At 41.8% G+C, this 23623-nt stretch overlaps 1 protein-coding gene across 1 annotated transcript in view; it reads left to right on the top strand.

Annotated features, from left to right (window-relative positions):
* Positions 1-23623, top strand: part of LVRN (laeverin) — a 74525-nt gene that overhangs the window by 42114 nt on the left and 8788 nt on the right. Inside the window, exons 7-18 of the mRNA XM_047861644.1 lie at positions 453-596; positions 1370-1435; positions 1539-1604; positions 1834-2006; positions 4098-4174; positions 4540-4679; positions 7790-7845; positions 11143-11296; positions 13433-13527; positions 15304-15411; positions 16983-17150; positions 17591-17728. Of these exons, the coding sequence (XP_047717600.1) occupies positions 453-596; positions 1370-1435; positions 1539-1604; positions 1834-2006; positions 4098-4174; positions 4540-4679; positions 7790-7845; positions 11143-11296; positions 13433-13527; positions 15304-15411; positions 16983-17150; positions 17591-17728 (1385 nt within the window). The remainder of the gene's footprint in view (positions 1-452; positions 597-1369; positions 1436-1538; positions 1605-1833; positions 2007-4097; positions 4175-4539; positions 4680-7789; positions 7846-11142; positions 11297-13432; positions 13528-15303; positions 15412-16982; positions 17151-17590; positions 17729-23623) is intronic.

A 23623-nucleotide genomic window follows, 5' to 3' on the forward strand; every position in this document is an offset into this window, starting at 1 on the left:
TGTTATTTAAGAGAGGTTGATCCATTTTAAGGGGTTACTAATAAAATAACCAATAAAATTCTAGAGGATTAAAACCACCTAAAGATGCTATTCTCTGGTAGGTCCTGTCTGTATGGCCAGGGATCTGCTTTGGGGGAATGTAGATAAGCTCTCTTGGAAAACACATCAACTTTGTAATGGGTTTGGTGTTTGTTTGTTTGTTTGTTTGTTTGTTTGTTTTCATTGAAATAAAAAGGGCTATTAAAGGGGAAGGAAAGTAGCTTAGAATTTTGTTATTCAAGGATTCCTAACTTATTTGGCATATGACAGCCCATAGAGCACATCGGAATGATTTTTGTCCCCTCTTCTGTGTCAGTTTTTGAAAGTATTTTTTGTAAGCATTTTGAAAGCATTTGGATTTTGTGTTTCTGTGAAACCTGAGAAGTTAATGCTGCTCACTCTTTTCCTTTTAGAATGAGGTCTTTTTTTCTAACATTTTACATCATGTCCTCAGTGAAGATCACGCCCTGGTGTCTAGAGCTGTGTCCTTGAAGGTGGAAAATTTCACAGAAACCAGTGAAATAAATGAACTCTTTGACTTATTTACTTACAACAAGGTAAAATTAGTTACATATTTTCTTTTGTTTTGCACTCCCGCATGAGGGTGCATAAAGTGGATTCTAAGAATAATAGATTAATAATAGGATACTAGAAAACTTTTGATACAGAAAACTGTGATTTTATTGAGTGGGTGCATTTCAGAAGAGGTGTATAAATCAATTCTCATCTAGCAAACATTAATCAAGCCTATTTTAGGTGCTCAGTACCATCCATCATTATAAAAACACTGAGACAACTTGCTGCTTTTAAGGAGAACCCTTCTGTTTGGTGGAAATTTATTCTTACCATGTAAATATCTCAGCTTAAAACATGTTGTGTATCCTTAATTCTTTTTTTTTTTAATTTTTTTAATCTTTATTTATTTTTGAGAGAGAGAGGGAGAAAGAGGGAATGAGCAGGGGAGGGGCAGAGAGGGAGGGAGACACAGGATCCAAAGCAGGCTCCAGGCTCCAAGCTGTCAGCACAGAGCCTGCCATGGGGCTCGAACTCACAAACCGTAGATCATGACCTGAACCGATGTCGGGTGCTTAACCAACCGAGCCACCCAGATGCCCCCTGAATTCCTTATATGTAGGACATTTGTTCACTTTTTACCTAGTAATTAGTGACAGTCTACTATTTTATCAGCAATTTGGGCATAACCCAAACATTCAACTCAAGTCCACAAAGCAATGAGGAGAAAAGCCCAGAATATTGCTCATCAGAATGGAATGTGTTGGTATTTATATGTTGAATTTGTTCAAATGATGGACTGTTTCTTATGTCTTAGGGAGCATCTTTGGCCCGAATGCTTTCTAGCTTTCTGAATGAGAATGTATTTATCAGTGCACTCAAGGTGAGTTTGCAAAATTGTTGTGACTTGGCAGGAAGTAGACCTACATGGTTTTGGCATGTTATTTATTTTAACCTTGGCTTTTCCATTCTTCTATTTTTTACAGTCATATTTGAAGACATTTTCTTACTCAAATGCTGAGCAAGATGATTTATGGAGGCATTTTCAAATGGTAATTGTCCTACTTCCTGACTTGTGTTGAATGAATGAATGAATGAATGAATGAATGAATACACTAAGGATTCATTCACATATGGAGTTCAATAGGGTTCTGAATTTGGCCCCGAAGATCACCCACTGGGAATCACTGCATAGATGAGGAACAGAATAGCCAGGTAGTTTCTTTTAGGCAGAAGATTTTGATGGTAAATATCTGCTCTTGTGATGATTTTCTAAAACAGGTCATAGACGACCAGAGTAAAATTCTTTTGCCAGCGCCAGTAAAAAGCATAATGGACCGTTGGACACACCAGAGTGGTTTTCCAGTCATCACCTTAAATGTATCTACTGGTGCCATGAAACAGGAACCATTTTATCTTGGAAAGGTTCAAAATCAGACTCTCCTAACCCACAAGTAGGTACATTTGCTTCTCTGTACTCACCTTCCTTGGGGGTAGAGCTCTCTGATCAAATGGAAAGCAGCCTGCGGGTGAGGAAGCATGTAATTCCAGCTGGGTACACACTCTTCTGCAGAGAGGCTCTGGGATGGCAACTTCATGGTCCATGCAGGGTGTTATTCCTGGGGTGCTGGGTTGAGGCAGAGCCCCTGATGTCCTGAGCAAGGCCAGACACCTGCACTGAAGGGTTCAAGGCAGTGCCCCTCCCCTGGCATTTAGGATGACACCAGCAGCCAGCGCTTTGGGGGTTATGTATTTTATTCGTCCTTCACACAGAAGGAATGCATTTACTCAGGATTCTGGGTGAGAGACAAGAAAGTAGAACCATGCATGGCCTCATGTTAGTTGAGAGAAAAGGGGATCCTGCAGCACAGCTGTCTTCTTTTCCCTAGAAACAGAATCGAACGGTCACTGCATCCTTGAGAAATCATTCTGTGCGTGTCCGCACGTACACGTACGTGTGTATTTATCGCCATGCCTATAATATTAGAATGAGGGCCTTTAGATCCCCTGACACCTGGGTTTAAATATCAACTTCCCCGAAATTCAAACCTTAGGTAAGTCTAATTTGAAAAATCTCTTGAGTTTCGGTTGCCTTAGCTATAAAGTAAATGTGACAGCGTATATCCCAGGGGACTGTTGTTAAAATGAAATGAAAAAATGAGTATAAGGCAGCCTAGCACCCATCTCTTCCCCTATTTCCCTTCCCTTCCCTCTCTTAACTTGTTGGAGAATGTTCCAGGGTGTTTGATAAAGTTCTGATATTCACTTCTCACTGTGGTGAGTTAGGGGTACACACGAGGGAGTAATTTTCAAACAGCATCACTGTGGTATGCAGGCCATCGTCTTCTTCCTCTAAAACCCCAGGAGAAAGAAAGAGGAGAACTGAAGTTCCCTCACCACGCTGCTATTCTGTGACTTGCTTTTTTTTTTTAAAGCTTTTATTTTAATTCCACTTCGTTAACGTCCCGTGTTGTATTAGTTGCGAACCTACAATACAGTGATTTCAACACTCCCATCCATCACCCTGTGCTCATCAAGGCTCCGTGACTTTTGAGAAGATGTGTGCCTTAGCAATTAGATCAACACACCCTTGTTCAAAGTCTTTTGAGAAACCAGGCTTGTGAGCGTTTGAGCCAGATGGGAAGTCTTGCCCAAACTCCGAGGAGTGTGACTCTTCAGATGACTAATGTCCTCCTCGTGGTCATCAGCTTCCTCCAGGTCACGTATACCAATGTGGGAAGAATGTCGGCATTCAGTAAATATGAATAATCTGGCTGATCCGTGCTGAACACTTTTCAGATGGGGAGAAAGCTTGAGGCAGAAAAGCATTTTGAAATGTTTGTCAAGCTTTTTCTTCTTAAATTACTCTTGGCCTCTCTTGGCACGGATGGATTTGGGTCTGTCTACAGCATTTGGACAACCCCCCAGTGAGGCCAAGTAGCTGTAATTTAATATAAACAGGCCTTGAGAGTTTCAGATACAAAAAAAAAGAAAGTTTCAGATACAAGATAGTCTTAGTAGCTACTTTAAGTTGTAAGAAAAAGTAAAGAAGAAATAAAAGAGTAAACAGATGGTCAAAGCAAAACTGACTTATAAAAACAACATTGAATGGGATCACCTGGGTAGCCTCGTCGTTTAAGCGTCCAGCTTCGGCTCAGGTCATGATCTCACAGTTCAGGGGTTCCAACCCCGAGTCGGGCTCTGTGCTGACAGCTGGGAGCCTGGAGCCTGCTTGGGATTCTATGTCTCCTCTCTCTGCCCCTCCCCTGCTCGTGTGCTCGCGTTGTCTCTCTCTCTCTCTCTCTCTCTCTCTCTCTCTCTCTCTCTCTCAGAAATAAATGAGCATTGAAACAAAAAATAAATTAATTAATTAAATTAAATAAAAACCACATTGAATAATCCTAAGAGCAAACCCTTGCAGATCCAGAGAAAGTGACCAAAGAATTCAGGTTCTGTCTGTTATTTTATCATCTCATTTAATATTGGCTCAGAGTTTATATCTTATCTGTGAGAATAAACTGAATTTTTTTTTTTTCCCAAATAAGCGACACATGGATTGTACCTATTCTCTGGATAAAAAATGGAATCACACAGTCTCTAGTTTGGCTAGATAAAAGCAGCAGTAAGTAACACATTTTTAAAATATTTTCACATACATGCATGAATATATATTACCCACACACACATATATCAAGGAAGGAAATAAAATTTTGAAGCATATAGCTTTTGAAAAGCTGTCTTGCTTTAAAGTAAAATGTTATATCATTCTGGTTGAACACAGAGCCATAAAGAAAAGTTTTAAATCAAAGCCATTACTTCTGAAAAAATATATATGGTAAGATCAGTATATATTTTAGAATTCCTTTCTCTTTTTTTTTTGTTGGATTTACTGGGTTTACTATTTAGGATTAAGAGGATATAGTATAAACAATTACTGGAATATTTTTTAGATGGACCATTTCATACTTTTCCCATATTCCTTTGTAGAAATATTCCCTGAAATGCAAGTTTCAGATTCTGATCACGACTGGGTGATTCTAAATTTGAATATGACTGGATATTACAGAGTTAACTATGATAAAGTAGGTTGGAAAAAGCTAAAACAACAGCTTGAAAAAGATCCTAAGGTAAGATTATTTTATGCCTGTTATTAAATAACATTAATATTGCACTCTGGAGTCTTTTTTTTTTTTTTTAAGTTATCTATTTTGAGAGACAGAGAGAAAGCATGGGAAGGGCAGAGAGACAGGGAGAGAGAGAGAATCTCTCTGCAGTGACAGTACAGAGCCTGACCTGGGGCTCAAACTCACAAACCGTGAGATCGTGACCTGAGCTGAAATCAAGAGTCAGAGGCTTAACCGACTGAGCCCCTTGGACGCCCCTAGAGTTAAGCGTTCATAAACCTGTCTGGTGGGAGGAACTCTACCCTTGCTGCCATCTCTCACACCATGCCATACAGGACTTTTTCTCCCTCATTCTTAGAAAGGGGAGGTTTGGGTTGAACGTATTATTTTTGAACATTAATATCATTTTTCTACAACAATTTTACGTTTCTAGGCGAAAATCAGAATACATTTTCCTATTAACTATTAGTTTTGTGATCTTAGACAAGTTACTTAAATGCTCCGTTTCCATATCTTCACTTTAAAATAGGAATAACAGGGGCACCTGGCTGGCTCCAGAGACTCCTTAAAAAAAATATTGAAAAAAATAAAATGGGAACAATATATTTCTGTTATTTATCACAAGGATTAGAGACAACGTAGGTGAACATATGTTTAAAAATTTTAAGCCCTTAATGGGTACTCAGTATATGCTAGAAAATGTTAATTCTTAAAAAATTATATTCCTGGGGTGCCTGGATGGCCCAGCCGGTTAAGCATCTGACTCTTGGTTTCAACTCAGGTCATGATCTCATGGTTCATGAGATTCATGGGCTCTGCGCTGACAGCACGGAGCCTGCTTGGGATTCTCTCTCTCTTTCTCTCTCTCTCTGCCCCTCCCCTGCTTTCTCTCTCTCTCTCTCTCTCTCTCTCAAAACAAATAAACTTAAAAAAATGTGTGTATACATATATACACACACACACACACACACACACACACACACACACATATATATATATGTATACACACATATATATATATTCCTACTCTCCCTCAGGGAAGTTAATTCACAAAATATCAATAGAATCTAACACCACCTTATCACAAAATATAAGTCATTATGGAATATATAAATATTAAAATGTTGGCTAGGTCTAATCAGTCAGATTTTAATTGGTTCCATGAAACCAAATCTCCATTGGTGCAGATGGATGCTGCCATAGGGGTCTTCGGAGTTGGCTCTGCTGTGAAACCATGGGCGGTTCGTTTAGATGGCCTTGTTCAAGCTAGAGTGTTGACTGGAAGATATCTTTGGTGTCTCTGTCTTCGAAAGTTCTCTGAGACACAGAGCGGAAGACAAAGTACAGTATATTGGTGGGGGTTCTGCATCAGGTAGACTGTGTTCATCGATCACCAGATGTGCAACCTTGGGCTTTCTTATCTGGCGAGTCATGCCTCAGTTTTCCCATCTGTATTATGACGTTTGAATAGACCAACCTTAAAGGGTTGGGAAGATCAGATAAGGTGATACATGCATTATGTTTAACAGAGGCCAGACACAAGCCAGGCCTTCAGAACATAGTAAGTTTTAAAAATTATTATAGGGCTTTTGAATAAGACCACACAATCCACTCGTAAGAAAATTTTACTTTTTTTAAATTTGTTTTAACATTTATTTATTTTTGAGAGAGAGAAAGAATGATTGCGAGCGGGGTGGACGAGCAGAGAGAGAGGGAGACACAGAATCCGAAGCAGGCTCCAGGTTCCGAGCTGTCAGCACAGAGCTGGATGTTGGGCTCGAACTCACAACCACGAGATCATGATCTGAGCCGAAGTTGGAGGCTTAGCCAACTGAGCCACCCAGGCGCCCCATAAAATTTTATTTTTAAATCATTTTCAAGGGTGCCTAGCTAGCTCCATGGGCTATGTGTCTGATTCTTGATTTCAGCTCAGGTCATGATCTCTCAGGCGTGGGATCGAGCCCCATGTCGGGTTCCATGATGGGTGTGGAACCTGCTTAAGATTCTCATTCTCTCTCCCTCTCTCTTTCTCCCTCTCTCCCTCCCTCTGCCCCTCCCCTACTCATTCTCTCTCTCCCTCCCTCCGCCCCTCCCCTACTCATTCTCTCTCCCCCACCCCTCAAAAAAAAATCTTCCAGAGTAGCTACATCCATATTGATTTCCAAGGGCACTGTAAGCTACAGAGACAAGGTTATCCCAGTCTAGCAATGATTTCTTGAAACCATTGTAGGCTTACTTTTTGAAAAACTGAGGTCAGTTATTTCTACTCTGTAATTGGGGAGCAAATGAAACAGCATGTCTGCCATTAATATTAATTTAGAAAACCTAAGTGTTGTTACTGCCAGGAAAGAAATGAGAGTGCTACCAGGGAAAGATTGAAGTCTGGCTTGCTAAGAAGTTCAAAGAGATGTTGTAAAGATTGATTTTTCTGGGACCAAACTTGTGAAAATGTGCGAGGTGTGGAAGGAATTCTATAGGAGGCTTTGGGCCCCCTCAGGCCACTCAAGCTGTGACAGAGTCCTGTGGCTGGGCAATGCCACGGAGCTCAAACAGAAGCCTAAGCAGTTAGGTTGGCAGTCGACCCCTGCCTTTTCTGTGATTCAAAGGGCTCTGTTGGTGGATTGGGTCAAATTAGGAAAATCTTGAGAAGAGAGAATCCTGCTTACCAGATACTGTATTCGATACTGTATTATCAACATGATGCTAAATAATATTTGCATAAGGCTTCCTGTGCCTAAAAGCTTCCTGACAACAACTTGGACATTATAATACAATTTAATGTACACTTTCTGTTTTGGAGAGCCTTTTAAACATGGCCTCCTGTTTAATTTTCTAACATGCCGTTTTTCGGGGAGTATTTTGGCAAAACGCTCGACCAGCTGAAAGCCTGATGATTGATGTCCAGAGGGATCATTTAGCAAAACCAGATGCATAATAAATAAATCATGGGGACTATCCTTAGTAATTAGCATTTCTCGGCACACGAGCCAATTCACGTGAAAGTGCTTTGTAAGCAGCACTGATTCTGAAATGCTGTTACTATTTTGGAAATTATTTTGGTACTAAAAACATGTTCTCATCTCTTTCTGCACATATTTGGGTCTCATTTGCAGGCCATCCCTGTTATTCACAGACTGCAGATGATTGATGATGCCTTTTCCTTGTCGAAGTGAGTATATTCTCTTCACTCATGGTTTTGTTTTGTTTTAACATTTATTTATTGTTGAGAGATGGAGAGAGAGACAGAGCACAAGCAGGGGAGGGGCAGAGAGAGAGGGAGACACAGAATCCGAAGCAGACTCCAGGCTCTGAGCTGTCAGTACAGAGCCCGACGCAGGGCTCAGACTCGTGAACCACGGGATCATGACCTGAGCTGAAGTCGGACGCTTAACCCACTGAGCCACTCATGCGCCCCTCTTCACTCATGGTTTTAAAAGTGTACCTTGAGAACTTTATAAAAATAAGCAAATAACCAGATCAGTATGAAATGAAATTGGTTCTTCACTGTATACAGGGCCTAACTTACTAGGATTAGGATCAAATTCCATGGATACAGTGGAATTTTATAACATAAAAGTTGCTGGGGTATGCAACAGCGTGGATGTACTTTGAGGCCATCGTGCTAATGAAATAAGCCAGTCACAAAGGCAAGCAGCTTGTGATTCCATTTATAGGAGCTACTTAAAGTAGTTAGAAGCATAGAGACAGAAAAGGGGAGGGTAGTTTCCCTGGGGGCCACGGGGAGGAAGAATGAAGAGTTGGTGTTTAATGGGGAAGGAGTTTCATTTCTACAAGATGAAGTGCAATTTGACATTAAAAAAAAATTTTTTTTTAGTGTTTATTTGAGAGAGGGAGTGAGAGAGAAAGAAAGATAATGAGGGAGGGGCAGAGAGAAAGGAAAACACAGCATCTGAAGCAGGCTCCAGGCTATGAGCTGTCGGCACAGACCTGGACATGGGGCTCGAACTCACAAGCCATGAGATCATGACCTGAGCCGAAGTTGGATGCCTAACTGACTGGACTACCCAGGCACCCGTAATTCAACATTTTATAATGAACCCCTTAAAGGAGAAATTTTAGAAGGATGCAGTAGAGAAGATGTAAATTGAAAAGGTCACAGAATTTAAATATTTATCATAAATATTTATAGGATTATCACAAAAAGTGTAAGGACCATTATTTTTTAAATTTCCAGTAAGAATAAAATCTCAAGTAAAAATACAAGTGATTCGGGCTTAGCACTTGTAAAGGCCATTAAATATTAAAATGGATAAATGTAGGAAGAGTGTACATGCATGGGTATTTTTCTGTGATACTGTAAATTAAGGAAATAGCTAACATACCCCCCCCCCCCAAAAAAAGAATTGCCTGAAATAAATACACAATCAACTGAGATTTTGAAATGAGTTTTGTTACCCTAGGCTGATGGCCGTAGGTATAATTTTAATGAGATATGGCCTATATTTTAGTATCCTACAGAATTACATTTTATCTTTATCGCACTTATTCAATATAAGATGTGCTAAGTATTTCAACAGGTAGATTAATATGTGCTCAGAATTTAAATTTTCAGACAATACAATTGAGGAGTATACATGATAAGTTATCCAGTATGTTCTCTCTTTCTTTGGCCTGTCCTATTTCTTAAATGGATATCTATTTATTTTGTCCTTCATGCCTTTACCACTTTCCCCTCTGACCTATGGCACATGCCCTTGCCCGCTGCCTCGCTGACACCTCTCTCTGGGACATCCGTGACTTTGAGACTTTTGACCACATCCTCTGGGAAACTTCTCTTTTGTCTTCCCAAGACAGGGATATGCCAACCCGGTTCTCCTCCTATAGCTCACGTTTCTCCTGCTGCCGTGAGCATCCTTAAGACCAATCACAGTTATGGGACACCTGGGTGGCTCAGTCGGTTAAGCATCCGACTCTTGATTTTGGCTCAGGTCATGATCTCAGGTTTGTGAGTTTGAGCCCCGCATCAGGCTCTGTGCTGACAGCACGAAGCCTGCTTGGCATTCTCTCTCTCCTTCTCTCTCTGCCCCTCCCCCGCTCTCTCCCTCTCTTCTCTCCCTCTCTTCCTCTCTCTCTTTCTCTCTCAATCAATAAACTTAAAAAAAAAAAAAAAGAACAATCATGGTTCTTTTCTCTCACCTTTCTCTTCTGGTTTCCATGATCGTTTTTATTCTGTGCACGTACAGTGCCCAGCAGATACAAGGTGATCAGGAAAGCCTTGTGAAAGGATCACGACTCCGCCTGTCCCCTCCTGTCTTCTGTTTATCCTGTGGTCATTTACACTCAGGATTTCAGCTGCTGCACTTTATTTCTGTCTCTGAGTTGCTTCTGTTATCAATTTCTCTCTGTCTGTCGAAGTACCACTCTACTTCCCATGGCCCAAACTTGAAGAATCAGAGATATCCCGGACTCCTCTCTCTCTCTCTCTCTCCATCTGCCATCTAGCCACCCTGTCTTATCTGTTTGTTCCTGAGGATGTCTTCTGGATTCTCCCCTGACTTACCAGCTCCTCTGCTTCCATGCTAAGCCAAGTACACATCTTCTTTCACTTAGCCGGTTACGTGAGCCTTAGCCTTCATTCAGTTCCTTTCAATACCATTCTGTCTCCTTCGGCACCGTAGCAATGAAGTTTGTCGGCAACAACTTCCTGATGTTACCCCAATTGTTGAAACACCTTCTCGCCACACGTAAACTCTTGGTCCTGACATTCAAGGTTCCCCGCAGCTTTCATCCACCTGGTCTACTAGCCCTCCCCCTCTTGACTCCCCACAAAAGAAATTCTGTGCCTCAGTTGTGTGGTCTGCCCATCACACCAATTCCTGCTTTATCTTCTTTGTCATATGCTACCTTCCTCTTTCTCTCCCACCATTTCCATCCTATCCATCCTTCATTGCCCGTCTCAAGTTCCTCCTCCAGGAAGCCTTCCCTGACTTTTCCATCACATGCCTGTGTTTTCCTCCTTTACTTGATTCTGGGACTCATTAACAGCTTCTTCTGCAAAAGTCTCAGCTAGCTCTTGACTGAAATAGTAAGTTCCCCACTGGTAGACAGTTGTGTCCTACATACCAGTTTGTGTTCCCACAAGTAGCTGGCAGAGCATTAGAGAATGACTTCTAGTTAATACTTGCTGAATGAAAATTATACTCTCGTAAGAACGCATACTAAATGCACAAGTATTCTTTTGCCCGATGAGCCGTCCAACATTTGGCCTGGATTTTCCCATAGCCTCCTAGAATTTGGGCACTTGAATGTACCAAATTGCAGTGGAGGGCCTGTCGGCATGGGTTGGCTTCCATTTATCAGTGAGATGGACCCTCGACCCTCTAACTTCTTCATTTCACGTACCTTGTTGAAATCAGGCATCGAAGCATGAAAAAAATATGGAAAGTGTGCACATTATTTAGCAAGTGGAGGTTTTTTTGAGCGTGTATCTTTTTGAACCAAACAGAAACAATTATGTTGAGATTGAAACAGCCCTTGATTTAACCAAGTACCTTGCTGAAGAAGATGAAATCATAGTATGGTATGCAGTCTTGGTGAACCTGGTTACCAAGGATCTTGTTTTTGATGTGAACAACTATGATATGTACCCATTGTTAAAGGTAATTTCCTTCTTTGTTATGGGGTTTGGACAAAAATCCTCTCTTCCTCTTTCTGTATCTAGACAGCATCTGTGAAACACATCTTTCCGGAAGTAATAGTCTATTCGTTCCATATATACATTGGTTTTCTTAGGGACGGCTGGTTATTCTTAGAAGAAAACACTTTAGTCATAGACCTGATCTAGGAGTTGAGTGTGAGAGAACTTTGGAAAGGCCTTTAATTCTTGGTGAAGTAAAAGGTGCCCTAAGAATCCAGGAGTGGATGGATATGGTATGCCTTTTCTCTTATAACAACTATTTTCCCAAAAGATTGTTAGTCAAGCAGGAAGGCTTTTTCTTTAATGTTTATTTTTTTTTAATTTTTTTTTAATGTTTATTTATTTTTGAGACAGAGAAAGACACAGCATGAACGGGGGAGGGGCAGAGAGAGAGGGAGACAAAGAATCGGAAGCAGGCTCCAGGCTCTGAGCAATCACCCCAGAGCCCGACACGGGGCTCGAACTCGCGGACCGCGAGATCGTGACCTGAGCTGAAGTCGGACGTCGGACGCTTAACCGACTGAGCCACCCAGGCGCCCCTCTTTAATGTTTATTTTTGAGAGAGAGAGAGAGCACATGCATGTGAGTGGGGGAGGGGCAGAGGCAGAGGGGGACAGAGGATCCAAAGTAGGCTCCCCACTGACAGCAGAGAGCCCAATGCAGGGCTCAAACTCACGAACCAAACTCACGAACCATGAGGTCATGGCCTAAGCCAAGGTCAGAAGCTCCACCGACTGAGCCATCCATGCACCCCTAAACAGAAAGACTTTAAAAACCCCATAGTCATAATTGAAATACTCTGATTTACAGGACTAGCACTTAACCAGAGAGGTATGTTCCAGAAAAAAAAAAAATGCAGGTTTTGAAGCTGCTTTTGATGTTGGCAAGCGAGAGAAGGAAATTGGAAGTAATGAGGCAATCACACACCATCATAACTGAAACAATATAAAAGGAGGAATGTTCCATTATTAGATCTTAAACAGTGATCAGAAGAAAGATGGCCCAGGGAAGACCAAAGCAACAGTTGGGGAGCAACTGTTTGGAGAGGTAGGGACCAGAAACAAACCAGAAAGTTGCCACGTGATAATGCCAAGTGAGCTTCTGGGGGAGGCTGAGGGCAAGATCACAAATACCTCAGGGGCCCAGGCTTTGCTTCTTCTGCTGTCCAAAGTGCTGGTGGAAAGATCCTTGAATGTGGGCGTGGTGACCAAGGAAAGAAGTCACTTAACTGTTCATGGCATCAAAGTGGCTTGTTGATAATATCTGATGCCTGGTTCTGGGTAAAGAAGTAAAAACTAGTATTTGTTTTTTAAAAATTTCAGTGAATAACATCTACTTTGTTCTTAGGGATGTCTTATAAATGGGTAACTTTTTTTAATGTTTATTTTATTTTTTGAGAGAGAGAGAGAGAGAGAAACTGAGCATGAGCAGGGGAGGGGCAGAGAGAGAGGAAGACACAGAATCTGAAGCAGGCTCCAGGCTCTGAGCTGTCAGCACAGAGCCCAACATGGGGCTCAAACTCACATGTGAGATAATGACCTGAGCCAAAGTCGGATACTTAACTGACTGAGCCACCCAGGCTCCCCTCAATGGATAACTTTTATAATCTTATTATTCATCAGCTGATAGAGCAGTTGAAGAAACTTTATTTCAGACTCAGGGCTTAAAATGGTCCAAAGCATAAATCCGTTTTTATTTTCTTGGAGGTGTGAATACTAAGCATGGAGATGTTAAGGTAGAAAGTTTAGTAGTTTAATATTTTTTACATTTCTTTCTCTACGTTCCAGGTGATATTAAGTGGTAATAATACCTAATATTTATTGAGTTCCTACGTGCCAGGCAATGCATTCACATACGTAATATTGTTTTGTCGTCCCAAAACTGTGCTATTGGTATTCTTGTCCATTCCATTTTCCCAATCAGGAAACTGATGTAGAGAGGTTACAAAATAAACCAGTTATACGTTTAGTAACAAAGATAACTTCTGAAGACATATCTGTCACTTCTCTACTAATGTCTTTTCGGACAAAGAGAAATATGATGCAAATCCAGTGTTGCAAGCCAAAATTAACAGTAGGTTTTTCCTTATTGTTTATAGAAGTATCTGTTAAAGAGACTTATCTCAATATGGAATATGTATTCAACTGTAATTCGTGAAAACGTGGCAGCATTACAAGATGACTATTTAGCCCTGTAAGTATTTTTGGAGCAGTGATAATTCAATAACAAGATTTGTATGAATAGATAGGCTCCCAGATTCATATTAAGAAGATCTGGACACCTATGATTTCACTGAGAGATTGTGTATGCAATTTGAGAACAGTAGCTCTGGGACTGGTGAGCTACATGTAGCCTAATAGGAAATAATAGTTTGCGATCTTAATTTATTTGCAAAGCACACGCGTGTAGACACAGAAATTTATAGCTCTAGACTCTCAACCCTGAGGCTGCTGAAATATCCGAGCCATTTACTTGTGAGCATGCGTAAGTATTGCAAATGGTTTTCCTATCATTGGTGTGGTGAGAGGAGTAAGCAGGTTGTCCTGATGGTCTGAGAAGGAGGAGTGAAAGACAAAATAGGGCTGCGGTACCCCCGGCCTCCCTGTGACCCAAGGTTTGTAGGGGAGTTAGGGGCTTCTAGATTTAGAGAGGGAATTTGTTATCTACAGTGGTACAGGAATTATGTTTACAGCTCTGGTCAACATCAAGCTGAAATCAATGAGGCCAAGCAAGTAATACAAAATACATAAAATGTGATTACTCACTCTCAGGAGTATCCTTCTGAGAGGGGAGACATTTCAGTGCTAGGGCATGTGACATGGGGTTGACCAAACACGTAAAGGGAAGATGGCAAGGACTAGCTGGGATAGTTAAGTGGGCAGGCCAGTTGGGTGAATGAAGAGGAAGGCAAAAGTGTGTTCACACAGGCAGCACAGACCTTAACCCGCCATAACCCTGGCTCTCCTCAACTAGACAGAAGTGACCATCCAGGGCCAGTTGTCTTCAGAGTGACTTTGGGGAGTTGGTGTACTTGTAGGGAATTCTGTCTTTTGGCAGCCTACTTGGGATGGGTAGGGAGATGGTGTGAGTGTGTAAACGAATGCTCAGAACCATCACTCCGAGGTCCTCCAGCCTTGGACATTCTTCTTGTCAGAAAGTCAGGCCAGGCTGCGTTGAAACAGGAGGGTGAAGCAAGCAGATTTGGCCCTTGCATTTTCTGGAAATTTATGGCCACTTGGTGTTCCGTTACCTCTGACTCCAAGTCAGAGAGTAGGGAGTATAGAGAAACGTACCTCAAAGGAATCGCTTATCTGGATTTATGATTACCCTTCAGCATATTCTTTTGAACTGTTTTTGTTTTGAACCGTAATGTGTGGTCCTGCTCAGCTATCAAAACAAAACAAAACAAAACAAAACTCTCTGGTCTTTTTCTGGACGCGAGCATAATAGCCAAACAGAGTAGAGGACGAAACAGAAATTCAAGCAAGGGAAAGCATATTGTCCAAAGGGAGAAAGAAACCATTCCCTCTCCTTTCCGTGTAGAGAGAAAAAATACTTTATTTTTAAGGTATTAGATCAAATACTACAAAACCTTCTTTTTTTTTCTATCCATAAGGCAAATTATTGTAAAAGGGAGGAAAAAATAAATTGATAACAGATGTGGAGTGTGTACTCCCACGTATGTTTGCGGGAGGTGAGAGATGGCAATAATTTATTCCCAACTTTCAAAAAATACCAATCTTGGGAGTTTATTTGGTGCCTGAAAGCCTCTCAGCAAATATTTCTCTGAGCCCTAAATAAGTTTGCCATCCACAAAAGCTATTTTTTTTTTAACAAACCTGGTATTATTGGAAGGATATTTTAAAATACCCATCCTTTTATGAAACACACATAGTTGGAGGCAGGGAGAAAAAATGAATATAGTAAACGGAGCAAAATAAAATGTTTTTCTTTGTGCTCTCTTTTAAGCGTGGCCCTGGAAAAACTTTTTGAGACTGCGTGTTGGTTGGGACTGGAAGACTGTCTTCAGCTGTCAAGAGAACTCTTCAAAAACTGGACAAACCATCCAGAGAATGAGTAAGAGTAGTATCAGATTGCCCTTGTTTTCGTCCTGTTTCAACACCAATAATGCCTCTCCCTTTTTGATGTTTTCTTTCTGGGAATGATTGTTTTATTTTTGTTTGGCTAGTCTGTGTCTCCTATATTCTTCAAGTATCTTTTGTTTTTGTTTTTGTTTTTTTTCCCCCTGTCGATTTGCCTTAGGGTTATGAGTTCGAGCCCCACGTTGGGTGTGGAGATTACTAAAAAAAAAAAAAAAAAAGATATGAGCCCAAGCTCAATTATCAGCATATGTTGATTGAACTATTATAATTTCCTTCTTTCTTAAACCTCTTTAGTTTCTAAGCTAATCTGATGATTTCTTCTCAGTTAACTTTCTAGATCCCTGCTTTTGATCTTTATATCTGAGATCTCCATGTTTTTTTCTAGGTACATCCTTCTAAATATACAACAGCATAGATTCCACATATGGATGAAATCATATGATATTTGTCTTTCTCTGACTTATTTTGCTTAGCGTAATACCCTCTAGCTCCATCCACATTGTTGCAAAGGGCTAGATTTCATTCTTTCTGATCGCTCAGTAATATTCCATTGTATATATATACCACAATGTCTCTATCCATTCATCAGTCGATGGACACTGGCTTCTCTCCATAATTTGGCTATTGTTGATAGTGCTGCTATACACATTGGGGTGCATATGCCCCTTCAGATCAGCATTTTTGTGTCCTTTGGATACATTGGCTATTGTTGATAAAGGAACAAAACAGATGAATGTAGGAGAAGGGAAGGAAAAATAAAGTAAGAAAAAACAGGGAGGCAAGCTATAAGAGACTCCTTTTTTATGTTTATTTATTTTTGAGAGAGCAAGTAAGTGGGGGAGGGTCAGAGAGAGAGAGAAAGACAGAGGATCTGAAGCGGGCTCCGCGCTGACAGCAGTGAGCCCAATGTGGGGCTCGAACTTACGAACCATGAGATCATGACCTGAACTGAAGTCAGACACTCAACCTACTGAGCCACCCAGGCGCTCCTAAGAGACTCTTAGCAACAGAGAACAAACTGAGGGCTGCTGGAGGAGAGGTGGGTGGAAGATGGGCCAGACGGATGATGGGCATTAAGGAGGACACTTGTTGGGATGAGCACGGGGTGTCATATGGAAGTGATGAGTCACTGAATTCTACTCCTGAAACCAATACTACACTACATATTAACTAACTTGAATTTAAAATTTTTTTTAACGTTTATTTATTTTTGGAACAGAGAGAGACAGAGCATAAATGGGGGAGGGTCAGAGAGAGAGGGAGACACAGAATCTGAAACAGGCTCCAGGCTCTGAGCTGTCAGCACAGAGCCCAACATGGGGCTCGAACTCACAGACTGCAAGACCATGACCTGAGCCGAAGTTGAACACTCAATTGACTGAGCCACCCAGGCACCCTGCTAACTAACTTGAATTTAAAGTGAAACATACGTGTGTGTGTGTGTGTGTGTGTGTGTGTGTGTGTGTGTGTGTGTGTATTTAACAACCTAAATAAACATATAAATTGACTACTATGAGAAATAGCATTGCACCTTCTACCTTACAGAATACCTTATCCGATTAAAAGTGTAGTTTTATGTTATGGCGTTGCCTTCGGAAGTGATGAAGAATGGGACTTTTTGTTAAATATGTACTCTAATAAAACAAAGGAAGAAGAAAGGATTCAACTCACTTATGCGATGAGCTGCAGTAAAGACCCATGGATACTTCACAGGTAATCTGGCCAAAGTTCTCGGCAGAGAGGGCGGGGTGGGTGGCTGGGTGGCCACTGGGTGGCTCAGTCAGTTAAGCATCTCACTTCGGCTCAGGTCATGATCTCGTGGCTCATGAGCTCGAGGCCTGCATCGGGCTTTCTGTTGTCAGCATGGAGCCTGCTTCGGATCCTCTGTCCTCTTCTCTCGGCCCCTCCCCTGTTCTCTGTCTCAAAAATAAATAAAAATTAAAAATATTTAAAAAATAAAAAGGTCCTAGCAGAAGAATGCAATTCATAAACCAAGGGGAGAGAAATAGACCACGTGCTCATATAGGAGTTAAAATAATACCTATTTGTGCGCTGACTCAGAACCCTAAGGGATCTTATGTCCATTTGTTGAAATCCACTCTTTATATTGGATAATGTTTGCATATTTCTTTTCTGCACATGCATTTTTGCAGATATCTGGAGTATGCCGTCACGGCAGCTCCGTTCACTTTTAACGAAACAAATATAATGGAAGTTGTGGCGGAATCTGAAGTAGGCCGGTACATTGTGAAGGACTTTTTAATCAACAATTGGCAAGCTGTGAGTGAAAGGTAAGGAGCTAACAGGCAACCTCTCTTTCATACAGGTCACTGGTTTGGGGCTAGGAGCTCAGCTTTAGCCTGTCGAGGTCCCAAAAGTCCTTTGCCTGGATCAGGAAAGTGACGATTTTGCTTGCATTCAGTCTCATTTGTGGAAGAGAAGGTCGCTTATCCCCAGTGTTGGCTTTCTATGTGAAAATGGATTTGCATGGGATACTTACCTACCTCAGTTTCCCCACTGTGCCCACTAAGAAGATTGTCATCAGACACACACAGTAGAGCAGGTCATGTGCTTTGGTTTGAGTGCACACCACCCATTCATTTATTTTGTGAAGCAGACTGCTACATTTCAAGAAGCACCAACGTTCATCGCTTCCTCACGTCTTATTTGTTATAATATTCCCTTTACATATCTGGGTTCCATATTCTTGAATTTTTCGTATTTCTCACCTTTTGAGATGAAATCTGCTTGCTTCATAGCCCCCTCTTGGGTGAAGTAAATGCTGACGGGCAAAAATAAGACAGCATGCTGGGGTACCTGGGTGGCTCAGTCGGTTGAGTATCTGGCTTTGGCTCAGGTCATGATCTCATGGTTTGTGGGTTTGAGCCCCACATGGGGATCTGTGCTGACAATTTGGAGCCTGCTTCAGATTCTCCCCCTCTCTCTCTCTGCCCCTCCCCTGCTCATGCTCTGTCTCTCTCTTTCAAAAATAAATAAACGTCAAAAAATTAAAAAAAGAAATCAGCATGCCCTTGACGGCTGGTCTTTCTAGAACATTACTTAATCATATCTGATTAATCACATCACTGAAAGCCTAGAATAATGTCTTACAAGTGCTCACATACTCTAGAGTTAGCAAATACAAAGTGGCCAACAGTTCAGGTCCAAACACCTGTAAAGGTGGAAGATGCTTTTTTGCAAATAAATTTATCCTTGTGGGACAAAGTATATTTAGAATATAAATGTTTAAAGAATGTGAATATAGCTCTCTTAAGGAACAAAATCATGGAATGTTTTTCTTTTGTAAACACTTATTGAATTCCTTTACAACACCAAAATACTGTGCTTTTAAATCGGAAATTTGCAACACACAGGGGCGGCTGGGTGGCCCAGTCGGTTGAGTATCCGACTTTGGGTTCGTGGGTTCAAGCCTCACATTGGGCTCTGTGCTGACAGTGTGGAGCCTACTTCAGATCTTCTGTCTCCCTCTCTCTCTGCACCCCCCCCCAAATAAATAAACATTAAAAAAACAGAAATTTACAACATGGAGGTAGAGACTTATTTGCACAGTACCATTTTTCTGGTCATCAGTGGAACGCATTTAGCATAATCACATACTAAGAAAATTGACCTTACATCCAGTTTTATATTTTCTAAGTTCATTGCTTTGGAGGGTCTTTGGAATTCCTTAAATTTTCTCAGATTCCTAAGACTTTGGCAGTAAAGGGTATCCTTCCCTTCTTGCTTCAGTCATTAAAAATAATACCCCCCTTCCTAGGCCCTACTGGGAATTTGGGAGTTGAGATATAAATCAGAATTATTGACATTGGTCCCCTTGTTCCCTGAGATTTCAGAGATCCCAGCCTCACAGGGGTGTCTCTTCGTTTCTCTTCTCTCTCCCTGGAGTTTGTAACAACAGTGCTGTCTCCACTTGGCTTTGCCTGGCCTGGGAGGTCACCTGTCCTCTTGCTGCTGTGGGGCACTCGCTTTGGCTACAGCCCTTGACTGTTTTCTTCCCACGCTTCCTACCAAACAGTCTAGTAGCAGTTTGGGCATGAAAATGTTGAGAGAGCAGCTCCTTTAAGAAATATGTTTTGATTCACCAGAGGTCCCAACTTGTCATCACCACCGGCTGTTGATTCCTCTGATCCTTCCCATGCACTTTTGGGTCCCGAGGAAGACAGAGGTTCACAGTTATGAACCAGGCTTAGTATTTAGCCATGCCTGGCACCTAGTATGTCCTTGCAAGTGCTGAGGATTGAATTTATTATCATTGTGGCTCATAGTGACATGGTGCCTGGTGTTCAGGCAGGTGATCCCAGCCACAAGGTTGGAAATCGCCTATAGTAGCTAAGAAACCTAAAGACCTCAAGCCCACCCACCCATCCCCCCTTCAAAATCAAAATCTTCCCGGTGCCTGAGTGGTTCAGTCGGTTAAGTGTCTGACTTTGGCTCAGGTCATGATGTCATGGTTCATGAGTTCGAGCCCTGTGTCGTGCTCTCTGCTGTCAGCACGGAGCCTAGAGCCCACTTCAGATCCTCTGTCCCCCTCTCTCCCTGCTCCTTGCCCCCTCTCAAAAATAAACATTAAAAAAAATAAAAATGAAAATAAATAAGTAAAATCAGAATCTGCCAAAACAGGGCAGAAATCTGCACCTTTCACTAGCTCCCCGGGCAACTCTGGTATAGTTTAACCTGGAACCATTTGGCACCTGAGTAAAATATTATCTGAGGCTGCATTGCTCAATATGATAGCCACTAGCTAACATATAGATATTTGAATTTACATTTGAACTGATAAGTAATGAAATAAAATTTGAAATTCGGTTCCGCAGTTGCACTGGCCCTGTTCTAAGAGTGTGATATGGCCAAGCAGCCGTCACGTTGGACAGCTCCGATGTAGAACATTGTCATCACCACAGAGAGTTCAGCTGGATAGCACTGCTCCTGGGGGTAATGAGCCCCTCAATTCATTTTTTCCTCTCTTCTTCTTCATGCAGGGCACATGTGCCAACCAAGCCCCCAAAATGCCTTTGACTAACCCATGGGGAAGACTCCTCTCAATTTAAGTGACTTGAAGTGTATTTTAACTTTTATTCCTCAGAAGAACCCTTTTTCTGTGGTTAGAGAATGAGAACATGTTGGTAACACTCTCTGAAAAGTCCACCGTGTAGCAATTTATTTAAGTGATGTGCATAACAATATTAAATGGAGAGAATGCCTCCCCTTTCTTTTTAACTCTAAATGGGTCTTATTAACCTCAAGGAGCTCCTAGAATTATAAATGTATAAACTTTTTTTTTAAGTTTATTTATCTTTTGAGGGAGAGAGAGAGAGAGAGAGAGCGTGCATGCATGAGTGGGGTAAGGGCAGAAAGAGGGAGAGAGAATCCCAAGCAGGCTCCACACTGTCAGCACAGAGCCCCATGCGGCACTCGAACTCATGGCCGTTAAGATCATGACCTGAGCTGAGATCAAGAGTCGGACGCTTAACTAACTGAGCCACCCAGGTGCCCGTAAATGTATGAACTTTTAATCCATGGCTTGAATATTTTTATCTCTTATCGACAAAATGTCATGCCCATAAAAAAGATACCTATTTACAGCAAATTCATCTCAGCCCCCTCCTCTCATAGAGTCTGCTACACAATGTCTTTCAGACTCAAATAAGTTTGCTTTCTACCTCAAGTACATTTATTTTTATTTATTTTTTATTTATTTCAAATTAATTGTAATGTTCATCAGTCTTGCTGGATTTTGCCAATAATTTGGTTTCAATAAACAGTGATAACATTTATGGATTTGTAGAAGGAAGTAAAGTTCAAATTAATAATTAAACTATCACATACACTAAACATGAAACAAGAATGCTTAGTCAATTCTTTGTACATCAGAGCAATTAATCATCATGTATTTCAACAGTTACATTTCAAGGGCGTCTGGGTCGCTCAGTCGGTTAAGTGGCCGACTTCAGCTCGGGTCATGATCGCACGGTTTGTGCGTTCAAGCCCCGCATCGGGCTCTGTGCTGACAGCTCTGAGCCTGGAGCCTGCTTCGGATTCTGCGTCTCCCTCTCTCTCTCTGCCCTTCCCCTGCTCACACTCTGGCTCTCTCTCTCTCTCTCAAAAATAAATAAACGTTTAAAAAAATATTAAGAGTTATGTTTGACAAGAAGACTAGCATGTTACCTGTCTCCATACAATGATAAAGACAGCATGAAAGGATAAATAAAAAAATGCCTCTGACAAATTAAATTTTACCTTAATTATGTGAGAAAGACTTATTCTGAGTTTGCTGAAACGTGACTGATGACGAGCAAGTTAGCTTTGAAATTAGTGTTTCTCCAGTACGTTCCACCGAGCATTGTTCATGGAAGACGTTGCTCAGACTTCTGTGAGCAAGAAAGACCGTCAGTTTGGGAACTGTTTGAATCTCTGCTTTTTGCAAATTCACAGTCTATGCTAGCATCATAAAGACCCCAAGAAGCCCCACGGAAGGAAATCTAGAGTTTTCCACACCCCTTTTCCTGCATCTTATAGCCATAACTGTATATGTGATGTTCATAGAGTGTCATTTTGCCAGGAGAGAAGTTCTGGGAGAGAAACAGATAACAACAAACTGAGTGCTCTGACCCTCTCCTCTGGAGCTGTAACTAAAGCAACAACTGTTTATTGTTTACTTGTTAACATTTCAGCCTTGGTTTCCTCTTACATAGAATGAAAGGTATTCTCTTTGATCGATTCCAAGGTTCCTTCTTGTAGTAAAAAAGTTCTAGTTTCTCCATGCCAGGGCACAGTTAGTTTAAGCTCTTGTCAGGAATACGAGGTGACGAGGACATGGTATCTGACAAATGCTGGAGAGGAGAGCTGGGGAAGGTTTGGGGGAACCCAAAGAGAAGAATGGCATTTGTGTGGGATTTGAACAAGCAGTTGGGAAAAATTACCTTTTTCACGGAGGAGAGGACACCAGAAAATGCCTCAGGGCAGGACTGAGTGTCTGACTTGGGACCTGTCACAGTAAGTGGGCCAGGAAGCCTCCTCTGAAACTATATTTTGGAATATTTGTTCGAAGGAAAAGAGCTTTGGTTTGGTCCTGCCCCTCCCTCCCATGTTTAGGGCACTGGTCTGGTTGCTGCAGGGTATTTGAGTTCATTGTTGGGCCGGAGATGATCTTTTGAGTCCTGATGGCAATGAGGGAGCCTCCACTGACCACAAAGACATCTTGCAGGCTGCAGAAAAATGCTCTCGGGCCATTAGCTACAGATAGATCTTATGGAAGAACTTGTGGATATAGACATGAGGCAGTAGTGTTTGTAGGCATTATTCCTGGAGGCGGTAGAAACCCTCTCTGTGCCCTGGCATCCTGGTCAAGTGCTTCTGGCTTTCTTACAACAATGTAGACCCTGCAGCCTGTGGGAAAACCCTAGCTTTGCGTGAATACAGAATGCAGGGTGTGATCAGTTTCAAATTCAACTGATCCCAAAGGAAATCTTACTCCGTTCTTCACCTAGCGCCCGATTTCTTCTTCAAATACTGTTGTTACATGGGCTGAAGTCCTCAGCGTGAAAGCTGGTACACGTTCCTACTCTGTCTCTGTTGTGTTTCATCATGGGGAGTACGGAGCTGAAGAGAGAAATGGAGAACAAGCAAATGGAGAGAAGTTAGGCGTTATGGAGTGGGGCACCCGAGCTCTGAACAGCCTATTCCCACTGCCAGTCATTGGATCAGGCTGGATGCCTTGGTGCCCCCATGCTTGTCCAGTGGCCACGCTTGCCTCAGGAAATCAGACATGGCAGGGGAAGGTTGAGGAGGGAGAATTCGAAAGGAGAGAGACAGGAGGTGATCCAGACGAGAGGGGCCCAAATCCCTGTGCACACCCTACCACAGAATGTTACCAATTTTTTTATTTTTCAGTTTATTTATTTTTGAGAGGGGGGGGCAGACAGAGAGAGAGGAAGGGAGAGAGAATCCCAAGCAGGCTCAGCGCTGTCAGCGCAGAGCCCCTAACATGGGGCTCGAACACACAAACTGTGAGATGGTGACCTGAGCTGAAATCAAGGGTCAGATGCTCAGCTCAACAGACAGAGCCACCCAGGCTCCCTTGAATGTTACCAGTTTTTTAAAACGGTAACTAAACTGACACACATAGGCTCTGGTCGTTCAGTTCATGAGCACGTTCCGTTCATGAG

This window comes from Prionailurus viverrinus, chromosome A1 (assembly GCF_022837055.1).
Source record: "Prionailurus viverrinus isolate Anna chromosome A1, UM_Priviv_1.0, whole genome shotgun sequence".
Classification (NCBI taxonomy): domain Eukaryota; kingdom Metazoa; phylum Chordata; class Mammalia; order Carnivora; family Felidae; genus Prionailurus; species Prionailurus viverrinus.